General features: G+C 40.9%; 1 protein-coding gene across 1 annotated transcript in view; it reads right to left on the bottom strand.

Moving 5' to 3' along the window:
- dock9b (dedicator of cytokinesis 9b) overlaps positions 1-27,688 on the bottom strand; it is a 148,008-nt gene that overhangs the window by 29,552 nt on the left and 90,768 nt on the right. The window contains exons 30-39 of the mRNA XM_042334262.1: positions 27,557-27,668; positions 22,260-22,438; positions 20,302-20,418; positions 17,854-17,977; positions 17,327-17,460; positions 11,829-11,946; positions 11,080-11,146; positions 10,783-10,830; positions 9,012-9,154; positions 2,529-2,644 (exon numbers count right to left, since the gene is read on the bottom strand). Coding sequence (XP_042190196.1) covers positions 2,529-2,644; positions 9,012-9,154; positions 10,783-10,830; positions 11,080-11,146; positions 11,829-11,946; positions 17,327-17,460; positions 17,854-17,977; positions 20,302-20,418; positions 22,260-22,438; positions 27,557-27,668 — 1,158 coding nt within the window. The remainder of the gene's footprint in view (positions 1-2,528; positions 2,645-9,011; positions 9,155-10,782; positions 10,831-11,079; positions 11,147-11,828; positions 11,947-17,326; positions 17,461-17,853; positions 17,978-20,301; positions 20,419-22,259; positions 22,439-27,556; positions 27,669-27,688) is intronic.

The following is a 27,688-nucleotide window of genomic DNA, read 5'->3' as shown; positions in this document are numbered from 1 at the left end:
CAGGCAACATGACGTTCAAAAAATATTTAGAGAAAGGAAATTATTTTACACAAAGATACTTTGATGGAAAGAAAAGTGAGAATTAAGGAAAATTAGAATCATAGAATTTACAGCGGATAAAGTGACCATTTGGCCAATTCAAAGCAATGTTAGTACTAATTCTTCCGGTGGAGTTTTATGCTCTAAATAAACCCAATTCTCTACTCATTTCACACATACAACCCTGGCTGTGTGTCACCAGTGCAAAGCAAAGGTTTCTGGAGTTGATGGATCTGTTGCTCCACCTTTGTACTCGGTAGCCCTTTGACAGCTGCTACATCCAAACAAGATTCCCTTTTAATGTCCTCTCACACACATTACCTCTAATTCCTAGCTCATCTATCCAGAACAAATGGATACTAAAATTTCCTGTGCAAAAATTAGCATTGTATTATATGCCATTTACTCTTGCTTTTATACTCCTTTGGGCTCCCTTTCATGCCAAAGCTTCATAGTTTTCATTAAGTGTGGAGATTCTGGGCTATAGATACAAAACTCTTAGTTGTTTGTTAGTCCCTAACCATTTCCAAGCAGTTTGGAGTCAGGCAATCTGATTGTTATTCTCCATTGTGGAGGGGGAAAAGAGGAATACAGTAACAAAACAGGTCATATTTTCTCTGCGACATTAACTTGTCTAGTAAAAATGTCTGTTGGTGTGAAATGCAATCCTTCATGTATCCTGCTGGTAAAGTTATGCAAAACTTGTTTAAAAAATTGCTATGTGTTTTTTTTTGCCCATCCACATTGGTTACATTCTTCCTTTACTGCATTAGAAAACAGTTAAAGGATAGCAAATGTGACTCTGCTGCATATAAAATCTGTTCCACTACATTTGTATTAAAGTCCCAGGAAGGCTGGTAATAACAACACCTCAACTAAATGTACTTTTATCTCTTCAATTACATAAAAATCCCCGAGGTGGTTCAAGCCATTTAACATGCCCCCTCCCCCAATGACTACACCAGAGCAATTTTACTGTAAATGTAATGAAGTATTTCAGCCTTGCATCCTTGTAAATACATTTTTGGGAAACAATTGCATGAGATTACAGGCTACCTAGTCCATATCTGTACTCCACATTCTCCCCCACCCATCCTATTCCCCTCTATTTCCTTCTCTCTCATGTATGCATCAAGTCCTGTATGCGTGGAGTCCTGTAGCTCAGTGGTTAGAGCACTCGCTTTGCAAGTGAGAGACCTGAGTTCAATTCCAGGCAGAGGGCGAAACCTTGGCTGCTGCGTTCACCCCCAAATATACAGTCAATTCACTTTACAGTATATTCTGTGAAGCGCTTTGGGATGTCTAGAAGACGTGAAAAGCGCTATATCAAATGCAAGGATTATTATTATTATAAGTTCTCTTAAATACATAGATGCTATTCATTTTGGCCACAACTTCTGGCAGTTTCAATTTTTAAAAGCAAAATGTTTGGAAGCATTTAGATTTAAACTCTCTGTTTTCTTTCTTAAGACTTTGTTCTTTGATATTTCCAACACCACCCGATTCATGGTGATTATTGCAAAAAAAACATTGTATTGCATGATATTTCTGAAGGAGCATTTACTGTTCATGTTATGGTCTGTCAGGATTTCTGTACTTATATTTCAATTCCAGTAAAGGATACCTTGGAATGAAGTGTTATCTTTATATGGATGGATAACGCAACCTAAAACGATTTAACATTGCTGGCAAATCTGATTGCAATTTGAAACATTGCAAAATCCATGAAGCATTTCTCAATGTCTAAGGTGATATGACCAATAGACTCTCTCATTCTTTCAGCCAGTTATGAGATTCAAGGTGAAACTCCACTGATGAACTGGCCAAATGCCACCTATTTTTTACATAAGCACAATGTTCCTCAGCATCAGGGTATTTTGGGTTGATTCAAAAAACCTCCGTAAAGTTTTTTTTTGTTAGGATTAAAATAGCCAGCTGCATGCATTGAAAACCCATTGCATTAGAAGAGTGCAGACTTTTCTTGTTTTTCATATTTCGGCAGAATGAAGCAGTTTTTGATACGTAAGTTGCCATTGAAAGACATGCTAAATTTATCAAGGATCAAATTTGCCCATGAAACACAGTCATTCCACCATACAGCATATTCTGTGAAGCACTTTGAGACGTCCTTCCGATATGAAAGGCACTTATAGCAAGTGTAAGGATTACGATTAGACTGCTATAAGAACTGACATCACAGGGGCTCAATCCATTAATCATTTCAAACAAGGAGTTATTTAACTTGATTTAAGAAATAAGTGAGACAGACAGATATGGAATGGAACTTCCTAAAACAGGAACATATTGTGCAAAGAATTTGAGGGTGAAAAAAGATCATTTTACATAAACACACTAAGTCAGTCATATATACTAAACAATCATGTTCATCCACAAAACAAAGTTACTGCATTTTATAGTACATTCTGCAAGACAACCTCCTGACATGAAAGGTGCCGTATCAAATATAAGGATTATTATCACCACCATACCTTAAAAACCTGTGTGAATAAAGCCATTATGTCCAGAACAGTTAGGCACACTTCTGTCGCAATGTTTGCTTCCAGCAAGGACTGGTGAAGAACATCAGCATCAGAATGACCATAGCCTGAAGAAGAATAAAATCAACCACTGTTACATACAATGTTCAATACCACTGATCCTGTTTAATTTCAACTTACTGATAGATCAAAACACTCTGCACCTTTAAACAAAAGTATTAAGCCATTAATTCCTAGTGAGCTGTAGTATGTTATATTAGGTTGTGCATGCAGTTCTGGGTGTAACTGTGGAGAAAGATGCAATGTGGACAGATATTTGCTAATTTTATTGCTGATGTGATCTGTAAGTAACAACAATTAGAGACATCTTACAAAGATTTTTCTTACTCTGAATTATGTTATTCACTGTATGCTTCAGAATTAATTCTATAAATAGGGAACAAAAAGATCACTTTAAAACAGCAACAATTTGGATTTATATATATATTTATATAGCGCCCTCCACGTCGGACGGCATCTCAGAGCGCTTCACAGTAACGGATCCTGGGGCTGAGCCAGTGGAAGGGGGAGGAAGGTGACCAAAGACGCGGTCGAAAAGAAAGGTCTTCAGCCGAGACCTGAAAATAGGAAGAGAGGGGGTGAGGCAAAGGGAGTGAGGAAGGGAGTTCCAGAGTATGGGGCTGAGTGGCTGAAGGCACGGCCGCTGATGGTGGAGCGAAGGATTCGGGGGACAAGGAGGAGGCCAGACCCGGTGGAGCGAAGGCAACGGGCACTGTTGTGAGGAGAGAGGTCAGAGAGGTAGGGGGGCAGAGGAGTGGAGGGATTTGAAGACAAGGGTGAGGATCATGAAGTTGATCCTCCCTGGGACAGGCAGCCAATGCAGTCTGACTGGGGTAATCGGGGAGCGGAGCAGTGTTATTACTGCACTGTCCTGGACGAGACTTCTCCAGATAAATTAATCATGGCTGTTCTTGGGATCTTGCTGTGAATAAAATGAATGCGACATTGACCTATTAAAAACAGGCACTACGCTTGGGATTAATACTAAAGCGTTCTGAGATGATTTGATATAAGATGTTAAAAATGCAACTGAAAAACACTGAAAACCGTGTGCATCAGGTGAACCCCTCCATCTTATACAACTTCCTTCAAAAACAGTAATAATAATTTGGTCACTTCAATCCACGACTGTTTGTGGGACACTGCTAAGCGCAATTGACTGCCGCGCTTTGTCCACAAAATATACAATCAATTCACTTTACAGTATATTCTGTGAAATACTTTGAAACGTCGAAGATGTGACAAGGCGCTATATCAAATGCAAGGATTATTATATTGTTGTTATAACTTGTCCATTCCACTGATTTGTGTTGTTTCCTTATGCTTTTCTATAACTGGCAACAGGCGGCTTAAGGGCAGCTTTTATTTTGGAACAACCACTGAATCGAGCTGAGGTTTGCTTAGGAAAACAGGAAATTTCTGCAATGGACATTTTTGTTCCTGGTACAAATTTAAGTGTTAGTTTGTGTGAGAACCGTAAGGGTACACTGAAAGAGCAGTGTTATTACTGCACTGTCCTGGGCAACACTTCTCCAGATAAATTAATTATGGCTGTTCTTGGGATCTTGCTGTGAATAAAATGAATGCGACATTGACCTATTAAAAACAGGCGCTATGCTTGAGATTAATAGTAAAGCGTTCTGAGATGTTTTGATATAGGATGTTAAAAAGGCAACTTGGTTTCTTTCCTTGATACTTTTCTATCTTGCCACCTCTTGATCTGCCTTTAAATCCACCTAAAGACCCATCTCTTCTACTGTGCTTATGGTTACTTCTCCCCCCCTGTTCTCCCTTGCTCAGGGTCAACGCCATCCTTGTTAAGTGCTGAGCCGTTATCCTATGTGAAGGCCGCTATATAAAAGTTGTTGATGGGATGTGGACAGGTCCACTGATGCTCAATATTTTGGTGGGATCCCATCCTTTGAAAAAAAATTCAGAGTGAGTCCTACTCCTACCCTGTTATCTGCCCTCATCTCTAATCTATTTTATACCCTTACCTCTAACCTACTTTGGGGGGGGGGGAAGGGAGGGGGCGAGGAGGGGGCATAACACAGCCCAGAGCATTCAGTTTGGGATGTGGTGGGAGACGAGGAATGGTGGGGAGAGAACAGCAGTCAGGATCTCCACTCCTGATCATTAACTGCCCATCGAGTCAGGATGACAATGAGTACGTGGTCAGGTGGAAGAACAGGATGAAGCTTGGCGTCAACGCTCTCTGAGGTCAAATATCCCACAAACACTCATTCTCCTGGCTCACACATAAACAATTGGCAATTTGGTGAAGACTGACAGAAACCATGAAACTCCAGCACGAATCACAGGCTTCAGGAAATAAATAGACATAACTGGGACACCACGTCCCCTAGGCCAATATAATTATAGAACAATTGATGTTACTAGAAAAGGGCTGCTGAGTAAACAAATTATCTATTGAACTAATTTGAATCTTAAACAATTTAATTCCAATTTAAACAATTTAGTCTCTCTCTTCACCTACACCCCTCCCCTCCCCCCCCCAAACACACTTCAATACTTCCAACTACTTCCCTAACCTCAAACTTTGCATGCTGGTGTAATTAATCATGAGGCTGATGTTTGGGTGAAATACTTCAAAGCACACTAAAATCATAAGAACAGGCAAACTAGTTGTGTAGCAGATCAAATCTTACCATTGTCTACAGAAATTCCAAGTATACTGGATAGCTTTCGTACACTGGAACAGAGATAAGGTCATTTATTTGTGAGTTGATCACCAGCACACAAACTTTACATGGACTTTACATTCCTTGTGGTTCAACGGAGCTTGATCAGAAAACAACGCAGTGCACGGAGGACACGTATTCTTCCCCTAATCTCACGAATGTGATTATAAAATTGCAAATGTTATTATTTTTGCCAATGGTTAACTTGGTCAGTCTTTAAAGGACTGTCCTGCTTTAAAGAAGAGTGGGTTTATTTGAATGACAACATTTCAAGGTAATGCACAAGCTTTTTCTCAGTTCCACAAATAAGGCACTGCAAAATGTCTGAAGATAAAAAGGTTCAAAATATTAATCCTGATTGTAGTGTTTAAATTTAGTCTCAGCTACATAAAAGGATTCAATACACCATATGGAACCGTTTTAAGAATGTTAAATAACGCAATCCAGTGGAAACTTTCACTGCAAATTTTTTTATAGAAAGAAAGGACCCAGAAAAAAAATCTCACAACTATTAGTTACAGCTTTGGCTTTGTGAAGTGTACGTCTTTATCAAAGCTTTTTTTTGTTTTAATGTATGTCTTAATGGGATCCTTTAATAGATCAAGCAACTCAAATGGAGAATGTTTCAGGTAACTAGATAATTATACTGACCCAACTGGAACAATGTTCCAACTTGCTCTTCTTCTAGAGTAGAGTTCCCTGTATCGAAGGAAGTCTGATCTGAATCCCATCTACATTCTGGATGAACGTTTTGTGCATAATTATTTGCCAATGGAAAAGACTTTTATAGAACATGCTGTGGGCCACAACGCTGCCTCCCTCCCTGAAGCTCTTCCATTTTACCACAAATAAAGCTCACAGGCTAAAATCAGACACAAGGGAGACAGGAAATAGGTGGCTCATTCCTGGCAGTATAATGATTTGGAACAAGGAATCTGGTTCATTCTGCTGCTTCTGCCAATGTGGAAAACACCAATCCCAGGCATTTCTCTTTTTGATATTGTTAAAGAGTGCAAAGCTAACAAAGTTAAAAATGCTCCTTTCAATGTTCCTGGACACCTTGAACTTTGAAGGAATTGGGAACAATCCCAGTGAGATTCACACCCCATTTCCTGCAAAGGTTCTGAAATTAGCTTCTCAAGGTGCAGTCAAGTGCCTCCAGCCAGACTTGTGCTACTAGAAACCTTTAGTGCATGTATCTGCTGCCCCAATTGAAGCTATTCACCAGTATATATACAAAATGGAGTATTAGATTTCACAAGATACGGATGACTGAAGATGATCTTTTGGACCACTTTCTTCACATTCCAGCATCAAACAGTCCAGATTCCTCACTTGCACTCCCCTTCTTAGTAACTCATCCCAGTTGTTGATTGTCCCTTATGTAAATAAACAACAAGATTACATTTGTAGAGCACCTTTCACGTCGGGCGGATGTTCCAAGGTGCTGGACAGTGTACAGCATTTCAGACCCGAACTGGGGTCAGGGAGGGAGAAAGGAGGGGAGGGAAAGGGGGGTGACCGATGGCATGGTCGAAGAGGAGGGTCTTCAGGTGGGACTTGAAGGAGGCTAAGGAGGCGGTGAGGCGGAGTGATTGGGGGATGGAATTCCAAAGGCTGGGGGCAGAGTGGCTGACGGCTCTCCTGCCAATGGTGGGGCGGGTGGGTCGGGGGACGTGGAGCAGGCCGGAGCAGGCTGAGCGGAGGGAGCGGGCGGGTTGGTAGGGGGTTAGGAGGTCGCAGAGGTAGGGTGGGGCGAGGCCATGGAGGGCTTTGAAGGTGAGGACCAGGATCTTGAACTGGATCCTCTGAAGGACAGGGAGCCAATGGAGTCGGGCGAGAATGAGGGAAATGGGGTCACAGAGTTTGGTGCGGGAGAGGACACGGGCTGCAGAGTTCTGGATTATCTGCAGCCTGTGGAGGGAGGCGTTGGGAAGGCCGACAAGCAGGGCATTTGCATGGTCAAGCCTGGACGTGATGAAGGCATGAACAAGAGTTTCAGGGGCCTAAGGGTGAGGTAGTGGCGGAGTCGGGTGATGTTACGGAGGTGAGGGAAGGCAGAGCGGGTCATGACTCGGATGTGGGGAAGAAAAGACAGTTGAGGGTCGAACAAGACAACTAGGATCCTGACTGGTGTGGTGAGTTGATTGGTGAGTTGTAGTGTGAAACCATGGAGATTGATGCTGCCAGAGCCTGAGGTGCTGAGGCGCTGGCGTGAGCCAATCAGGAGGGCCTCAGTCTTGTTCACACTCAACTGCAGGAAATTTGCCCTCATCCAGGACTTGATGTCCAACAGGCAGTTTGTCAGGTCAGCAGTGGTCCTGGAGTTGAGGATGGAGGCAGAAAGATAGAGTTGGGTGTCATCCGCAGGCATATGGAAGTTGACCCCATGTCTGAGGATGATGTCACCAAGGGGGAGCATATAGATATTAAAGCGGAGAGGGCCAAGGACAGAGCCCTGAGGGACGCCAGATGTGACAGTGCAGGGGCTGGAGGAGAAACCGTTCGAGGCAACGAAGTGGAGACGGTGAGAGAGATAGGAATCGAACCAGACAAGGGCAGATTGAGTAAAGCGGTGTATGAGGATGGAGTGGTCGACAGTGTCAAAGGCGCAGAGAAGTCAAGGGGGACAAGGAGACAGAGGGAGCCCTGATCACAGATGATTAGAATGTCATTAGCGATTTTGACCGGGGCTGTTTCCGTGCTATGGGCAGTGCAGAAGCTGGATCGGAGGGGTTCAAAGAGGGAATGGCGAGAAAAAAAGGAGCGGAGCTGGGACGCAACGACTCGTTCTCTTGGAGAGGAACGGGAGGTTAGAGATGGGGCGGTAGCTGAAGAGTAGGGATGGTTCCAGGGAAGGTTTTTTCGGGATGTTAGTGATGACGGCTGTTTTTAAGGAGTGGGAACTGAACCGATGGACAAGGAGAGTTTGATGACGTCGGACAGGAGAGGGTCAGAAGGTGAAGTTGGGAGATAAGGAGAGAGGTGGGGATGGGATCGAGGGAGCAGGTGGTGGGTTTGAGGTTGCGAACAATCGTGGTGAGGGAGGAGGGAGAGATAGAGTTGAAGGAGTATAGGGGGGATGGGTCATGAGAGAGAGGTGATGTGGGGGTAGCGGTGGACGGGGCAGAGGTGGCTGAACACATCCCCTATTTATTTTTGTAGGTTTACTTTCTCAATTCCATTTAGCTCCTTACATGCTCTGCTGGTCCCTCTTTGTATTTTAGTAAGCTAGGAGAAATATTACAGCTATTCCTGATGGCAGTCATTTTTTACTATAGTAGTATTTGCCAGCACCACAGTGCTCCAGTTGAAAGTCTCTATAGCCCTATTTGCTAGCAGTCCAAGAGTTACCAAATAGTATTGCATGTACCATATGTTCTATGGATGGGATAAATTGTGCAACATATCTATCAGTATCATATCTGCTGATTATGTTTTATAGGCATGGCCCTGCCAAGGGTCACAAGTTGAATCCATACAATGTTGTCAGCAAATAAGTTCCCCTGCATACATTTGCTTTGCTTTGAGGCATTCTCAAGCCAATCCTTTTCCACCTTCTCTAAAGTACGTGTTTTCCAGTCAATAAGGAATGCAAAGTCCACAACTGTGCTCTGGGGGTGGTCTGTCTGGTCTGTAGAAAGGAGTTTATTTTTTTATCAGTGAGCCAAAGGTCACTGATAAAAGGCACCCTTAGTACTACTAGACTTACTGTGGTTAAAAGTGTAAGAGTTATCCAGGCTGCTGAGCTGCTGCAATCTGGCATGCATCACTCCTGCTCTGTTACGAAGAACAGGTAAAGTTTGAGCTTTCCTTTCATGTGCAATACTGATGGGTCCCAACCCCTCCTGGTTCCTGCAAGATGGGGAAATGGGACAGAGCAATGGTTAAAGTCGGCACAATGCAGCAAAGCTTAGTGTTAGTAAAGCTTAAAACAGCAGTTTTTGCTTTATTGCAAGTTCTTTCGTTCATGGGCTAAACTTGTTAATTTTTTTCCCTTTAATTTACCGCAAACTATTTTAGGTGACAAGGAACCTGGTAATTATTAAAAAGGAAAGTTGCAGACGCCAATTATCAGAGCTTCCTTTTTTAAAAAAGCAAAAACTCTCCAAAAGAGCATTTATATCATTTAGCAAATGGAACAATTTAAAGTACTTCCATTCACGATAAAGGTACATAAACTTTGTACACGCAATTGTATCAAACGCAGAGAAATCTGAAGCCACAATAGTCAACGCTGGCCAGCACAAAGCAAAGCATGCTTTCCTGCAAACAGGTATCAGCGAATGAACAGTAAAATGACACCCAAGTTACATGCTATTTACTTGGATTATATTTAGACAGAAAGCTATGCACACAAGCAATGGAAATGATGGCATGAAGAGCAATGGCAGAAGTGCATACAAAACTCAGTAAAGGAGGGGGAATGCGGGGGAATCAACACCCATCTTTCAAGCTAAGCACACACACCCTGAAAGCTTACCCAGCAAGAGGCGAGGAGCCATACATATTTATTTTTAACTTGTCAGCATACACGTGCAAAATAGAAAAAGAAAAGGTCATTCATGTTAGCAGGGGTAAATAGTGAGTTCCCTGCTTCATACCACCACCAGAGCCCATGTACAAAAATCAAACAAGAACAGGTTAGTTGTTGTAAAGTATTATTACTACAAAACACACAACCTACAATAGGGGTCAATTAAAATAGTTGCAGAACCACAATTTCCTATTAGTCCACCAAAAAAGAAAGCTTCACATTTTATAATTATACAGCTGGTTGAAAAGAAAGTCAGTTTAAGCAACAGAGAAAGCATTCCACAGAATATAGTAGTTTGTCGCTATGCGATTACAGGTTATATACACATTATAGAAGATTGATAAACCTAGTGAACTAATAGTAGAGCTTCCCATACAATCTGTGGGCTGATATTCCTACCACAACTAGAGACCTAATGATGATCAGTGATGTGTCTGACTTGAATGTAGCCTACCACTATGTTTCAGTTCCTGAGGCTTTAGCCACAGGACGCCTGCAGACAGGTGGCAACAGACATGCACTACTTCCATGTGCTATCAAAGCTTTTGCATTCCAGGCAGTAGCTTTAAAATTGTTTTAAGGGCGGGCAGAACAAATAAGCTTTTGGTACTTATGGATCATAAACATAAAGCTGCTCTGTTCAACTGTATGATTAATTAACTGCATTTCTGTCCTCCCAGCTCAAACCAAAGAAATAAATGATTTTAAAGGAACAAAATCCTTTTTCTAGTCAAACTTGCTTTGTAACAAGAAAATCAAATTTCTTGTATTTATTGCTGCATATAACAACTGTACAAATCTATCAGCATGCTTGAAAGCATTATTTAATTGCTATGTGATATCCTCGATTAGAATGTATAAAATTCAAAAACAAATTCACTGAATTTAGGGAAGATATATGCTTTTATTAAGATTACTGAATGGTTAACACAGTAAACAATATTACCTTGCTATGTATCGTTTACCCATATATCTGAACTGATGAAGGCAGACTCTGTGGAAAAGGAAAGTTAATGAAATTTATTACTAAATAGATAAACAGCTCCTTTCATTCTATTCAATCTGAAATTGTTTCAAGTAAAGAGCGCTCACAGACAAGAAACCATTACAACAAGATAGACACACCACTGTCCTTACACACACGTCAACATAATGAACAAACAATCCAGTTATATTTTAAAAGAGGTTTACTCTAATAAGACACACTGATAAGATTTCAGTGCTTAGGTTGAAGTGCACTCACTCTAATATTGTGAAAAAATCCATCAGTTCAGGAGTAGAGGCCTTGTGCCAGTAAGTGAACAGTGCATCTAAAAATACAAACAAATCGCAGTGCTATAATTATCATAACGGAAAAATACAACGTCTAAGGAATAAAACAATGTTCAATCCCATTTCCTACTTCTACTTGCCTTGCTTCTTTAAGGTGAAATAGATATATTGTCCATTGATTCGGATGAAAAAATTATAATCCTTTAATCTGAGTTCATTACACAATGCATAAGAAGATACGCCACAACTGATTATGTTTTAACATAGGTGCCCAATCTAAGTAAATGTCAAATACTGGGGTCTAACATGTGGGTTGGGCTAATAGGCCACAGGTTAACCAGATTCTCTTCATTATATAAATAACCAGTGAAAAGGATTAAAAAAATCACCTTTTTGTTGGTGGTTAATTTTATAATTCAAAGCATGTATGTATATGGGTTGTTAGCCCAACTAAGAGTTTACACCACAATTTTTCACTGCATAGTTTAAGCAGAGGAGTTGGCAATAGCATAGGTGGGCTGAACAGCCTACTTTGGTACTGTATCTTCTAAGCTTCTAACTCATCAAGCCGCTAACCATGAATGCTCTGGAGACCAAAGTGAATCTGAAATAATTTCAATTTCTAATGGAAATTTCAACTTTTAGGAACTGTCTGAACAAGCAGCTTCCACATTTAGAACGAAATGTGGTGAAGGAACTAATGGGAACAAATCCACCCACCATCAGACATGCTCTTCAGTACGTGAAGGAAAGACATGAGGAGATTCCTGATCTCAGACTGGTCCAGTTTGTCACATCGCACCACAGAGCCTCCGATACAGCCACTATTTTGATGATTCTGAGACACACATTGGTGAGAATCAAGTTAGAAGGGGACAACATCAGAAAAGAATGGATCATTTTAGCAACTTCACTGCATCTCGGAGAGCAAGCCCGATCATTTCAACACAAATGAAACTGGCTGAATTCTAAAATAATTATCTAAGATTACCTTCTCATAGACCGTGCAATGCAAATCAAAACCACACAGCTAGAAAAGTACACCTAAACACTGCATTGCATATTAGCTGTAAAATGTATTCTGATTATTAAAGCAGACAATGCTTCTTTAATTTAAATACCTCATGGTATTTAATTCAATGACTTAAAGGCCCGGATATTGTTGATTTTCTCATTCAGAAGTTACAAAGATGAATAGAGATGAGCCACTATACATCGGCAGTTTCTGAACATTCCCAGGGGTGTGTCTGCAGTCTGGCTGATGTCATCCTTATTGGAAATAACCTGGTCTGTTTCAGTCCATTGCAAACATTATGCACTTTCCCTAAAGACTGGTAGATTAGGCCAGAGCTTTTAAATATTCAGTATTAACAGCCTTTAAATACAGATTACTAATGCCTGCTGGTGGGCAACACTCCACCAACATACATACACCCAGATCCACACGTTTTGGAATTCCTTATTTAATCAGTAACTTTATAATCAATAATGAAATTAAAAGATGGGCCATGCTAATGAATAGCATAATTCGTTACCTTTGTCCAAAATGTATGCCTTCAAATCAAAGTACTATTCAAACTTGCTATTGAGGGTATTTGCTTTCTTAATGATTTTGGGAGGTTTGGTCACAGTCAATTTCAAATAAAAAAACAAGACTATGAAAAAAGTGACCAGAATAGTGATGTGCCCATAAGGACGAGATAATATGCAAATATAGTCTAAGAATACAGCAAATATAGTATAGTATGTAGTCAAGAGTACAAAGGTTGATGTAAAATATTAACTTGATTAAAGCATTTTTGCATTCGCAACCTGAGAGTAAATAAAAAAAAGTACTTTTTAAATATTTGGGGGAGAAATTTGAGCTCTTCAAAATAAATCCTGTCAGTGTTGAGAAATGAAAGATTGGATATTTGTCAGTCACTGCCTACATCGCGAACCATCTATCTGGTCAGCTCTGTGCTTTGCCAGCTCTCTGACCAACACCTCAACAGTTAAGAAATTAATCACTTACTCATTTAATCATTAATTAATCATCAGTTACTCTTATTGTATCTGGATATTGGTAATTTTCATACCAATTGGTGCTCAATACTGGGAAATTGCATGTTGCAGCCATACAATCTCTACAGTAAGGATTAAATAACCCATAATAGTTTCACATACGATCCTTACAGCCAGCAGAGAAAATTCAACCCTGACAGTGATTCAAACCCAGGTTGTACAGCCCCTTGGGTAATCCACCAGACCATCCAATCACCAAAGAAATCAATGTTAAATTTATACAATACGTTATGGTTAGGTCACTGGGATTTACTGCACGTGGTTTAGTGCATCTGATAGAAAAGGGATCCTGTCTAGGTTTACACAGATGATAGTGGGAGTGGGGTGGTAACAATAAGATCAAAATTTAGATCAGTTTCCACTGGAAGAGAAAAGGTTAAGAGACATTTAATAGAGGTCAGCAAAACTCTGATATGGTTTGAGAGAATGGCTGGTGAGAGCTTGTGCCTGCTGGTGATAATTTTGTTCATGGGAGCAAAAGCTCAGAATTGTTAATGGAAGAGAGGAGATTTGAAGAAATTCACATTGAGGGTTTCTAGAATCTGACATTCCTTGCCATAGGCAGCTCTTGATGCAAAATCCATGGAGATATTTAAAAATAAATTGAATAAACATTTGAAAAGTGTTTTCAAATCTTTATTCAATTTACTGGGTTCCTATCAGAATGTTCCTCTGCTAGGAACACAGTAATTAGATCCGGTGGATGAACGATGCACCATGGTAGGTTCAATGGGCCCAATAGCCTCCTCCTAAAATATAATTTTTATGATTGTTGCTCAATGCTAATACATTTGTATGTACATCATAGTATTCTAATGGGCAGAGAGGGACCATTAAATTGAATATTAACATTCAAAATAGCAGCTCAGTCAATCGTATCTGAAGGAACAAGAGGATCACAAACTAAACCCACTTCATCATTATGGATTAAAACTTTGAATTTCTGGATTACGGCTTTCGAAATATTTAAATCAAAATTATTATTCTGAAAATGATGCATGTGTTAATTTAATCACTGATATTAATTACTGATATGATCTGTAAGGAACTACCAAACACTCATTTTACAAGACTGTTTCTCACACACAAACTGGGATAATCACAGCAAACAGCAAAACAACCTCTAGTGATAAAACTGTTAATAGCAACCCCACCTTAACAGCTACCACCCAATAGTCTGGGGTTAGTTTCATGATACATAACTAGTCATAACATTTTGTGGCATTTAAAAATATAAACCAAAGAAAATAAAAACTAAAAGTCTTGGTATTGGTGCCTTGTCAAGTTTTACCATGGAGTACAAGTATTTCCTTGCTTTATCTTCTATATTAGTATCTTGCACTAATCTGCACTGGCGATATTTGTCAGTGATACGTCTAGGTGTTCTGTTAGGTTTGTTGAGTTCTCTCTTGGGTCTGTTTGATCAGATTCTATAGTTGACCCACTCCAGTTTGATACAACAATAAAAATAACCCTTACATTTCACGCAGTGCCTCATCATGTTGAAATGTCTTGAAGAGCTTCATAAGCATTTGCTATCAAATGCAGTGACTGTATTTGTAGAGGAATGTGGTAGTCAATTTGCGCACAGCAATGTCCCACAAACAGCCATGAATAAAATATTTTTTTTTATCTGGAGGATTGGTTGCTATGACGCCAGGAAAGTAATCCCCTTCCTTTTCGAATAGTACCACGGGATCTTCAACATCCAAATGAACTGACAGACTGGTTACATGTTTTACATGATTGTTTTTCACACAAACCGGGAGAACTACAACAAACAGCAAAATAACCTCTAGTGATAAAACGGTTAATAGCAGCTCCAGCATGGCAGCTTTAACAATGCAGATCCCTCAGCGCTGCAGCTACAACCACAACAACAACCTGCAATTATATAGCATCCTCCACACAGTCTCAGAGTGCTTAACAGTTGCGGAGCCTGACTCTGAGCTGAGGGGAGGGGGGGTGCCGTACGAGAGGGAGAGACGGTCGAAGAAAAAGGTATTCAGGCGGGAATTGAAAGAGGGGAGAGAGGGGGCAAGGTGGAGGAATTGAGGGAGTGTTACAAAGTTTTGGGGTGTAGTGGCTGAATGCGCGACCTAGGACGGTGGGGCGGAGGGTGTGAGGGGCGGGCAGGAGGCCAGTGCCAGTTGAATGGAGGCGGCGGTGGTTGATTGGAGAATGAGGAGGTTGGAGAGATAGGGAGGTGCCAGAGAGTGAATGGATTTGAACACAAGAGTGAGAATCTTGAAGTCGATCCGTTCGGTGATGGGGAGCCAGTGGAGCCTGGCCAGAACTGGAGAGATGTGGGTACGAAGTTTGGTCTGGGTCAGTATGCGGGCGGCAGAGTTTTGAATGAGTTGGATCTCGTGAATGGTGGAGCAGGGGAGACCCGGTGAGATGTGCGTTTGACTAATCCAGGCGGGAGGTGACAAACTCATGCACGAGAGATTCGGCTACATTTGGAGTAAGGTACGGTTGGAAGCAGGCAATGTGGCGGAGGTGGAAGAAGACGGTCCTGGTCAGGGACCAGATGTGGGGGAGAGAGGACAGCTGGGGGTCAAACCAGCCGCCTAGGTTGTGCACTGGTTCGGTGAGTCTGAGGGAGAACTCAGGGAGGTTGAGGAGTTTAGATCCACAGGAGTGTAGACGTTGATGGGAGCCAAGGAGTATGGCTTCCGTATTGTCCATATTCAGTTGCAGGAAGTTACACTCATCCAGGCCCTGATGTCTGCCAGACAAGCTGATAGAATATCGGCGGACCTGGAGTTGGTACTGAAGGAGGCAAAGTAGATTTTTTTTGTCATCCGCAAACATGTGGAAGTTTACCCCGTGTCGGCAGATGACATCGCCCAGAGGGAGCAAACAGATAAGGAAAAGTAGAGGGCCAAAGATGGAGCCCTCGTGTATCCCGCAGGTGACCAGGTGGGCAGGAGGAGAAACTATTTGCTGAGATGAAATGGAGGCGGTTGGTTAAGTAAAACTCGAACCACGCGAGTGCGGTTCCACTAAGGTGGATGAGGGAGGAGAGCCGATAGAGGAGGATGGCGTGGTCAACTGTGTTGAACGCGACAGAGAGATCCGGGAGGATGGGGAGGCTCCTTTTCAACCTCGCCTACAGTCACCTTCCCCCTCCTTCTGGCTCGGCCTTGGGCTCCGCCATTGTTAAGTGCTCTAAGACGCCGCCCGGCGTAGATGGCACTATGTAAATGCATGTTGTTGTTGTTGTTGAAGAAGCCCTGGCCACAGATAGAGAAACTAGGAGCTCAAAGTCCCAATGTTATTAGAAAACATGACTACCATGCAATAAGACTACAAATATAAATCTATTAAGCGTACCAGGAACTGAAGTCCGAGCATGTTCCCTGAGGCATCCTACTTAATATCCCATTTTGAGCTGTCCATCAACTCCACACTAATATTTGTTACAGGCTTACCCAAAAATAGATGGGAGAATCCAACTAAACAGAAGAGTGTGAATCACAAAGATTGCACAAGGAATGCTCTTAAAACCATTTAAATACATTTTTAGTGCCTTGGGACATCCTCCTGATATGAAAGGTGCTATATAAATGCAATCTGTTGTTGTTTTAACATGACCAAAACTACATTTTGACCGCCTCCCATGAAATCCCAATTCCACACGTTTCTTACAAATAACGGGCATTGTTATGGAGTCATTTCATATTAGGAATTAAAAGAGGAGGAGTGTTTACAAGACAGAACAAGGGTATGTTTAACTCATCTGTAAACTAAGGTTAGAGTTGCTATTAATAATTTAGTTCCCTTTCCCCACCCCCAGACACACAAACACACATTAACTTAGTGGCACAGCTATAAAAGACACGCAAGATAAATACTTCTTGAAACTGAAGAGAAAGAGCTGTATGCAAAATTCTCTCTGGCAAGACTGGGATAGTCAAAATAGAAAAATCCATGGTGAAACGATTTCTCTGTGCAGATTTTGAACTCTTCTGATTATCCTCATTGTTGATCATGGTGTAAGTAGAGTGTCTCCTGATAAGCCTTTCCCTCTGTTAGCATGAAGACACGTCAGGGTAGGCAAAGTCACAAGTTTAAATCAGGTAATTTCACAAAGTGTATGAATCAGAGCACAAAGTCAACAGTTACATAAGGAACCATAGTATTGATACCTTGTCCAGGGAATTGCTCTTGTCTGCATTTTTCTCTGGCAGACTAGTGGCAGAGTCTGTGCTTATCAGAGAACCTCTGGAGTCGGCATGCCTCACTGCGCTGATGTTTGGAGTGGATGAACCGTGTGGAGAAGCTGCACAAAACAAATGTTAACAAAACAAATGTTAACATAAGTACTTATCATCAAGAACAAAGTTTTAAGCTACTGAGCTACTAAACCACAACCTAATCACACCACATGTCAAAAACATCACTGAAATCTTTCTTACAGCATCATATACAAATGTTAGTACAAAGACAGTTAATCTTTAGACTGGATGTAAATACATTTTTCCAAATGCAAAAGACAGTATTTCAGTCCAGCCAAGAACAGCATCTAAAAAGGTGGCCATCATAAACTATACATTCACTTGCAGGGTGAACACCAAACTACCACACAGCATCACATCACCACCTACAAGGTTATTGCAGCAGCTCAAAGTTAATGGATAAATTTCACTGTGACAGGCATTTCTGAAAGTCTCACCTGTACCCGAAATAACACCAAACACATCCTTGTGAATGCTGTTATCCAGAGTGCTTCCTGGTTTCTGAGGTGTTACCATGGTGCTCCCCATCTGTACGCTAAAAGGCAACTCGTCTCTCCCACTCTGCAAAAAAAGAAATTCCACATCAAGAGAAACATGGGAAAAAAATAACATATGCGACCCATAAACACTCAGGCGCCAAGTTAAGAAATTTAAATCTTATAAAGATTCTTCAAGCAGCCGACTACACACATACATGTACTTAGAATTAGCTGCAGTCAATGACCAATTTCCTTGGCACTCTCAATTCAAGCCAACAACTTTAATTCAGTTTCACTTGGACACTTGGTACTTATTTCAGCAGCTTGCTTGTGAAAATATTTATCTTACTGCAGAATCAATAATTCATCCTTCAGCTCCTTCTTCACTTTCTGATAGAAAGCTGACACTTGTTGCTGGGTTCCACCTTCCTATCACATTACACTACGAGAAGCTTATGCACCGATACCCACTTAAGAAGCATGTAGTTACCATAAATGCACAGAACAAAAAGTTAGTTAAAAACAACTTGCATTTATACAACATCCTCAATTCTCTTAAAGTTAACAAAATTAATAACTACTCCACAATATTCCACATTTAAGAGCTTCTGTAGAAGCTTATATGTACTTTATAATAAAATTAATATGTTTTACTCTGCTTTGAAAAAAACCCTGATTTTTCTAATCAATATTCCTTTATTGAACTTTCTATGACAGGACAGTTCACCTTTGAAGTGTAACACATTTCTGAAGAGTGGCATTAGTGCATATGGCAGAATTAACTACCCTTTAGAAACATAGAAACAGGAGAAGGCCATCAGCCCTTTGTGCCTGTTCTGCAATTCTATGAGATCATGGCTGATCTATACCTTAAGTCCAGTTACTCACCCTTACCCCGTATCCCTTAATATCCTGACCTACCAATTATCTACCTATCTCAGTCTTGAATATATGAATGGATCCAACATCCACAGCCTCTTGGGGAGAGAGTTCCAGATTTCCACTACCCTTTGGGTGAAAAACTGCCTCCCAATTTCACTCCTAAATGGCCTAGCTCTAATTTTAAGATTATGCCCCCTTGTTCAAACCATCTCTGACTGAAGCAATGCAAAGATTCCACTGATACATCAAAAGCTGTAAACATCCAACCGCAACACCGGACATCTGTTGTGTGTTTTATAAGAGTATATAAAATGCTCTCTAGAGGGTGGGTTTGCCGGTGACTTTTACACAGTCTGATACTAAGCAAAGAATTTGCACCTTAAAAACACATCCATTTCTGGAGGAACACTGCTCAGCAATTTCTCTACATGGACACACCTGAGTAAGGAGAAATGCCAAGTTTTAAACTACTTGTTAAAATCAGGATTTTCAAAGCCATGTCACACATTTTGCAGTTAACTAGAATTTTTTAAAAAAATACTTAAAGACTTATCACTGTCCATATTCCACAACAGAAAATCTCTCTCAAAGTGCCTACCCATTGGTATGTGCAGGAAACATGAATGAAAATGATAGTTATTTAAAAGTTTCTGTAACATTTTAGACAACTAAAACTTGAATTCAGTGATGGTTATTTTAACCTTAGATTTAGCTTCTTTGTAAGTTTTCTAAACATACGGTCAATTTAAGTAATATTATAATAATAATCCTTGCATTTGATATTGTGCTTTTCACATCTTCTCGACATCTCAAAGCGCTTCACAGAATATACTGTGAAGTGAATTGACCGTATATTTGTGGGCGAAATGTGGCAGCCAATTGCGCACAGCAGTGTCCCACAAACAGTCGTGGATTGAAAATGACCAATTTATTATTGTTTTTTGTTTTGGAGGGATTATTATTAGGTGTGTGGAGTAAGGAAACTTGCACAAGGTTTCGCCCTGCTGAGAATTGAACCCAGGTATCTCGCTTGCAAGGCAATTATTAAATATTAAATAACATTTTAAAAATATTTTAAAAATATTAAATAATAAAATAATCCTTATATTTGCTGTAGCGCCTTTCACACCAACAGGACGGCTCAAAGCGCTTCACAGGATAAACTGTAAAGTGGAATGATTGTGTGTTTTACGGGAGAACACATTGCAATAATGGGTGATATTCATTACCCAAACCCTGCTATGCCTTCCACCTTTACCATTGTGACAACACCACCTTCTTTCCTTAACTTCCTAATAACATCACTTAAAATCCCAGTGTAATTCTTTAAGATAAAGAGTTTAAGATTAATATGATGGATTGTTAGTGTCAGCGATCAGTTAATCAGACAAAGCTCACACACAATAAAATAAACAGAAAACACACACTGCAACTCAACACTCTGCCACTGGGGGGAGCACGAGGAACAGTTACAAAGAAATAAGGAAGTCGAATAACTAGCAGAAGGCAGCAAATCACACTCACATTGCCAGACTGATTCATTGGAAAAGGAGAGAAATCCTTCACGTTAATGCGCTGCACATTTTCAGTCAACAGTCCAAAAAGGGGCAGGTACAAGGTGGCTATTCTGGCCTGCTGGCTCTGTAAGAAATGAACAATTCCACAATAAGATTAGAATGACAATGGGACGAGAGTCACAAGACTTGGTGTATCCCTGATGTAGTGAATCCCTGATGTGTGGTGGCCAAGTCTATGCGACTCCTCTCACACACCGACTTTGCAAAAGTCTAAAATAAGATCAGCGACCAAGCAGACTTTTAGGTGGTTAATTGTTTACAGTGTTTACAAATCCCTTTGCAAATCTTGCACATTATATCCCAATGTTCAGACTTCACACACGGTAAACACCTTCACTCTTGTTCCTCATGTTTAAAATGGGACAGATAGTAGCAGTTTGAAGCCAGGTTACAGTCTAATCAAGTCAGCCAATTTCCAAAGATTCCTGTATCATTGGTATAAACTTTAAGAGAGGGTCACCCTGAATATTGGGCCAGAATGTCAGAAATTTCACAATAAAATACCAGCAAGTTGAGAAAATTCTGTTATTTGAGAATTCAAGCCAGGATGCCGATGTCCAATCCAATATTCCTGCCTCACACAAATTTATAAATTATATATTAAATGTTGTAATTAACTTCAATGGTGTTTAAGGGGCATTTCTGGTGCTGTTTAAGTACTGTGTTAGTCTACATAACCATCACTGCACTTTCAGGGTAATTCACTGTGACAAGTGCTTTCCAGGTAAGGTATTAAGATGGCAGTGGAGATGTGGGCTGCTGTCTCTATAGTTTTAAGAAGTTTTTAGAATAACTGTTTTCATATAGACCAAGACTTCTAAAATAGTTCAGAGGTACATTTGTTGTAAAACTGGGAGACTCATTTCAGATGATTCCTTTGATTATCAAACTAACATCATTGCCCTCTTTATTGCTGCTTTCTAAACTTCAATATTAAAATGGACTTGCAACCCTTATTCTGCTTTGTGAACTACTGCAGTTCTACATTAGGCCACTGAATGGCAATGCAGAGCTATTAAAGTCATGTTTCTCAGCATCACTTTCTTAAACGGGATGGGCTCTGGTGCAACAATGTCCCACAAACAGCCATGAAGTGAGTGACCAATTTTTATTTGGGGGATTGTTGGCCAGCTTATCGGGAGAAACTCCCTTCTCTATTTAAATAGTGCCATGGGTTCTTTAACATCCACCTGAACAGGCAGACAAGTTCCCCTTGGTTTAACGTCTCATCCAAGTGACAACAACCAACAATGCAGCACTGCATTGGACTGTCAGCTTAGACTCTGAGTCTCCAATTCCAAACATGAAGGTCAAATTCACCACCTTCTGACTCACAAGTGAGAGTGCTACCAAATGAGCTAGCCTGTCACCTGCTCAAGTTTATGCTCATCAAGATGACAGATGATGTTATTCTGAGTAACCAGAATCAGTGTGAAACCTTCCTAGATCATCCACAGTAGTCACTAAAACTTCCCGATAAAACTCCACATATCCCATTAAACATCTTAGAGACAGCCCTTATTGTATAGTATGGCAAGCCTCTGGATCAGAAGGTTGTGGATTTACGTGTAGACTTTGAACTGGTTTAGGTGTTCACTCCAGTGTAGTGCTGGGGGAGGTGCGGATGAGGTGTAAATTGAGTTAAATCGACAATTACATTTAATTTGCATATTAGATCCCAATAAATGACTTGCTGCCTTAATACCGGTGCCTCATCTGACAGTAGTGCCCCTCTTCACAGCTGTGCTTGCAAATATCTTAATGACATCTTCTGAAACTACTTTGTTCACATGATATTGCATTCTTCTTCCGTAATTTCTACTGCACATTAGTTTCATCTAAAGCAGGCAGTGAAACATTTACATAACTCCACAGGTTCGTGCTTAAACTTCTCCAAAATCTTACTTTGGCTGCATATCTGTCATCAAACGTGTGCTTAATCATTAAGCTCTTGAGAACACTGATTGCTATCTGTCGGACATCTCTGAATTCCTGCAGTGCACTCCCAACCTCCCGGACAAGCAGCCCCACTAGAAAGTGGTTCTTACAGAAGTCATCAGTCAGTGTGAAGTCTAGTTGCAGATCTGAGGACAAACACACAGAGATCAGTGGTATGTGTATGGACACAAACAGAACACAAAAATAAAAGATTCCAAACACTGAATCAGTGATATATCAAAGTCTGTTTTTCCCAAGGTATAAATATTTTGGTGGTGAATGCCCAGGCTGACAGCCTAAGACCATCTTTTCAAAAGAGCAAGAATGATTTGACAAGAATACACTCTGAGGCTATAGTGCACAGTCCATAGATCTCACATGCACAAGACACCATTCTCTAGCTACAGGTTGGCAGGTTCACACACACAGGCTTTCAGGATGAGTGTGAGTGATAGTGGAGTAAATTTTGTATCGCCATTGCCATATTGAATAGCAAAATCACAGCACGAAAAAATAATTCAATATGCGTCACTTACATTGTTGAGATATTTAACAAGCGTTTGAGACAGACACATCGTTGGGCCAGAGGGGAAGGGGTTCTGAACCTGGCAAATGCTATATCTGAGCTGGTAGCATTCGATGTTTTTACTACATGCATAAGAAGATATAAACCTATTTCATCCCGAAGAGGGTAGAATAGTGTTTATTTCGTGGGGGGGGGGGGGGGGGGGGGATGGGGGAGAAGGAAATAAGGCCTATAAAACTATAACTACTGCATCTTTTTATTCAGTTACATTTCAAGGAGAGAGAGGGATCATCAGCACCCCTTCCCCTCTGGCCCAACAATGTGTTTGTCTTAAGCGCTTGTTAAATGTCTCAACAATGTAAGTGACACATGTTGAATTATTTTTTCATACTGTGATTTTGCTATTCAATATGGCAATGGCGATACAAAATTTACTCCACTCACACTCATCCTGAAAGCCTGTGTGTGTGAACCTGCCAACCTGTTGCTAGAGAATGGTGTCTTGTTATATCGAGATTGTTCACATTCCTTTCTGTAGTGACGCAGAGTGTGCAATTTTGAAGCAGCTTTGGTCTACGTGGATGGAAGAGTCGCTATTTCTGGCTCTGCTTAAGGGAAACGAAGCCCACAGCTGCTGCTGACAAGCTGAACTGAAGCAGCTCCTGTCCTACTTTTCAGCATCTTATTAAAAATGAATTATAAACGCCACCATTTCCCATGGCTGATTACATTAGATACAGAGATACTCATCAGAAATAGCTCATTCTGCACGTGTTACATTCAACCTGATGTGTTGCTCCACAATAACGTTTCCGGTGTCATACTGGAGATAATGTAAATGCCACATAGACTAGGTCAAAAAATATAAAATTCTATTATTTCTAAAAGCTCCAAAACATGTAATGTATAAAACGCAAAGTCGCTTGCACTAGTTGAAAATGAAACATAAAATTAGATTTAATGCTGTATTACAAGACTAGTACTCTCTCTCTCTCTTTCACACACATACACAAACAAACAAAGTGGTGGGAATCATGACAGACCACACTATTCCCAGACACACCTGAGACCCCACGGCAAAGACAAAGCTGCAAAATAAAAACCATGCTGTGAACCACACGCACACGCACAAAAAAGTCCACACGATGAGCACACACTCACAGAGTGTGGATAAACGCATACCATGCACAATCGTGAACTGAACATTGGTTTCTCAGCAAATCATTAATGCGTTTATCGGGACTCTGCCACACAGCAACCCTTTCAGTACTGAACATTTGCATGCTTGATAATAAAGATTTTTGTTTCATTAATATAATCCTCTTCAAAAAAACACCCTGCTGTCTGTAAATTTATATTGCTCAGCAATTTTCCCCCATGGTGTTTCTGATGATTGTTAAAGCCCACAGCTCTTTGGCCATTTGACAGAAGTTGACTCTATGCTATAATACAGTGTCTGTCACTGGATGATGTTCCCCCAACCCCCAATTTCTATGTCTCTACTCTTGCTGTCTTGTCTCTTGAATCCACTCTCGGTTGACTGAGGGGCATTTCAGGAGGCAAGAAAGGCGCAAGAACTGCCCCCACCCAACAGTCTTCACCTTAAACACCCTGCGTGATATGATATGCATTCAAAAGTAATTTACCCCCTTTTTTTAAAGGGTTTCAAAAGCTGATAGTCAGAGAGTGAGTTAAAGAGAAAGAAAAATGTACGAGACAAGGAAATGAAGAGAGGCTGGACAGAACAGTGGAACCTATAACTTTAAGGTATAATTTGGGTGTGGGGTTCACGTGGCCAGAATTCCAAACTGGGGTCTATGGTTTCCTATCTGGAGTTTACACAAAAGATGGTTGAAAACATAGAAGTTGGATTTAGCTAAATCAGCACCAAACTCATTTTATTTCTCAAAAGATGAGGGATGAAAATCCCTCCAGTGGTTAACACCGGTAATGCAACATTCCCAGTCAAGCCACAGCAGCCTTGAAAAACATTTACTTATTTTTTGCAGGTTCTTCATTCAGATTTCAGGTGTTTGGATTCATGACCACTAATAATCATAAGTGTATAATTAGGGAAATAAACCAAATTGAGAGCTCTCTTTCAAATAAAAAGGATGCTAAAATCTTCTTTCAGTACTTAAAAGGTTATGCACAAAAGAACACTGCAAACGTGGTAAAAGCACATTATGTACTTATTACAAGATCAATAAATGATTGATCAGTTTAAGTCACCCATTTGCCAGGAAGGTCTTCTCCTTGGGTGCAGTGCTCCTACTCACCTTCTGTGAGCAGCTGTGTACACCGAGTAAGCAAATCTGATTTATACAATGATTCTTACAACAGTTTAGCCTTCCCACAATGTTCCCGCTCAACACAGAGCTTCTACTTACACAGCAACATTGAATGTGTAACAAGAAGGTTACATTGTATAGTGCCTTTCACGTCGGGAGGACGTCCCAAGGCACTGGACAGTGAACAGCATTTCAGACCCGAGCTGGGGTTGGGGGGGAGAAGGGAGGGGAGGGGAAGGGGGGTGACCAATGGCCTGATCGAAGAGGAGGGTCTTGAGGCGGGACTTGAAGGAGGCTAAGGAGGGGGCGAGGCAGAGTGACTGGGGGATGGAATTCCAGAGGGTGGGGGCAGAGTGGCTAAAGGCTCTCCCGCCAATGGTGGGGCAGGTGGTTTGGGGGACGTGGAGCAGGCCAGAGCCGGCTGAGCGGAAGGGAACGAGCAGGTTGGTAGGGGGTTAGGAGGTCACAGACGTAGGGTGGGGTGAGGCCATGGAGGGCTTTGTATGTGACGACCAGGATCTTGAACTGGATCCTCTGAAGGATAGGGAGCCAATGGAGTCGGGCGAGAGTGGGGGAGATGGAATCACAGAGTTTGGTGCGGGAGAGGACACGGGCTGACAAGCAGGACGTTTGCAGAGTCGAGCCTGAAAGTGATAAAGGCATGAACAAGAGTTTCAGCGGCCTGAGGGGTGAGGTAGTGGTGGAGTCGGGCGATGTTAGAGGTGAGGGAAGGCAGAGCGGGTCATGGCTTGAATGTGGGGAAGAAGACAGTTGAGGGTCGAACAAGACACAAGTAACTAGAAACACACACAGCACTATCTCCAGAGCTAAAGAGTGCTGAGTAAGACAGGGCAGCACACACTTTTAAATATTTAAGTGGATGAAAATCCAATCAAATAGTTTGGTATGAGGAGTATTTTGACCATATTGCTTTTTATACTCAAAAGCTTTTCTGCTAAGTTACAAAGATGGCAACAACAATTTGCATTGATATAGTGCCCTTCACATTGTGTAGCATCCCGGAGAGTTTAAGGATGTTTTTTAACGGTGAGCAATTATGCAGAGCGTTCCCATTGTTTCAACAGTGGCTCAAGTGGGGGAAAAGTTGAGGAAAAGGCACTCCCCATATTTCTGGAATAATTGATATGGCAACTCTTTTGAAATAGCGAAGACAACAACTCCTCTATCATCATATGAAGACGTGCCTACTGCACACCCACTTTCAAAAGGGACCCAACCACCCCTCCCTCTGCCACAACCTAACTTTTATCACCTGCTCCCCAAGCTCAAGCCCCATTCAGCTGCGTGGTAAGATTTCAGACAACCTGACAACATGAAAGGTGCTATATAAATGAAAATTGTAGTTATTGTTGATTCTATTTTAGTGGTATTCTTAGTACAATGTACCAGATCAGTTCCTCCTCTTCTCCTCTCCCTTACAACACACAAAAATAGTTAACTATTGAAATCTCCTAAGCTAGGAGAGCTTCCAGAAGAAAGATGACTTATCCCAACTGCAGCCGGGCAATTCAAGATCTGGACATTTGATCCTCATCCATCTGTTTGAAAAAGCATCAACTACTGCGCTGTCTCCAAAAGAGCTTTGAATGTTAATGAGACTGTAGTTAGGAACACTATTTATGAGCAGAAGTTACGATCCATGAATGGTCTCAACAAAAAATGCTAAAAAATGAATCCAAAGGCAGAAAACAAGAAGCCAACAAGTAGAAATATGATCCAGGACTTACTGATGTGATAAGTTGTTCATTCTTCAAAGTAATTGGGTGGGCAATGCTGAAATTTCTTTAAAAAGTCAGAGGCAACATTTTCCTTCAGTGAAAGCAGAATAACAGCAGTAGACAACACTTTTAGTCAATAATATGAACTATTGTGAGAAGGCAAATGCTGACTCTCTTATACTGAGCAAACATTGGCTTTGAACTAAATCAAGCCCGTGACATATTCAAAAAATCTACAAAGTGCACGCAGAATTCAGGTTTTGCTGAATACTGAAACATATATATCCAAAGTTTCAGAAACCCCCTTTATAATTTGGAATTGAAGCTCCATGACTTTCAGATCATTTGACTTTCTCCCTTATTACCACTTGGAGATTTTTTTTGTAAAATATAATTTCTATTCCATTTTTAGTTTAATGTGAGAAGCTTGTGATCAGAATGCTCTTCCTGGCTGAGTGTACAGACTCTGTAATAAGCAGGCACGGTAACCAAACCTACCTACAGGAGCATCATAGGACTCCACAGTTGGTGAAAGAAAGGCTAATTAATAAAGAGAAAAACCAGAGTAATGAAGGAACCTTTGCAATAAAATCTCTCTTTAAAATAGTCAAATACAAAAGAAAGCTGTATATGCAAACAATCTATAGTCAAAATTGTAAACTAACAGAAGGCAACAGGTCAAAGAGTCGCACTGGTCAGTGACTGTACCTTGATATCTCTGAATCCTCCCTTTTCCAAATGGCATCGCCAGGTTTAGGGGAATGAAGTGTTCATGGTTGCACACAACTCGCAGAAACTCAAACTTCAACTCGAAGAGAATCTAAAATAAAGCATTTCAAT

The sequence above is a fragment of the Callorhinchus milii genome, unplaced genomic scaffold, assembly GCF_018977255.1.
Source record: "Callorhinchus milii isolate IMCB2004 unplaced genomic scaffold, IMCB_Cmil_1.0 Scaffold4, whole genome shotgun sequence".
In the NCBI taxonomy this organism is placed as follows: Eukaryota; Metazoa; Chordata; class Chondrichthyes; order Chimaeriformes; family Callorhinchidae; genus Callorhinchus; species Callorhinchus milii.
Note: the sequence above shows the minus strand (reverse complement) of the source record. Positions and strands in the feature narration are given on the sequence as shown.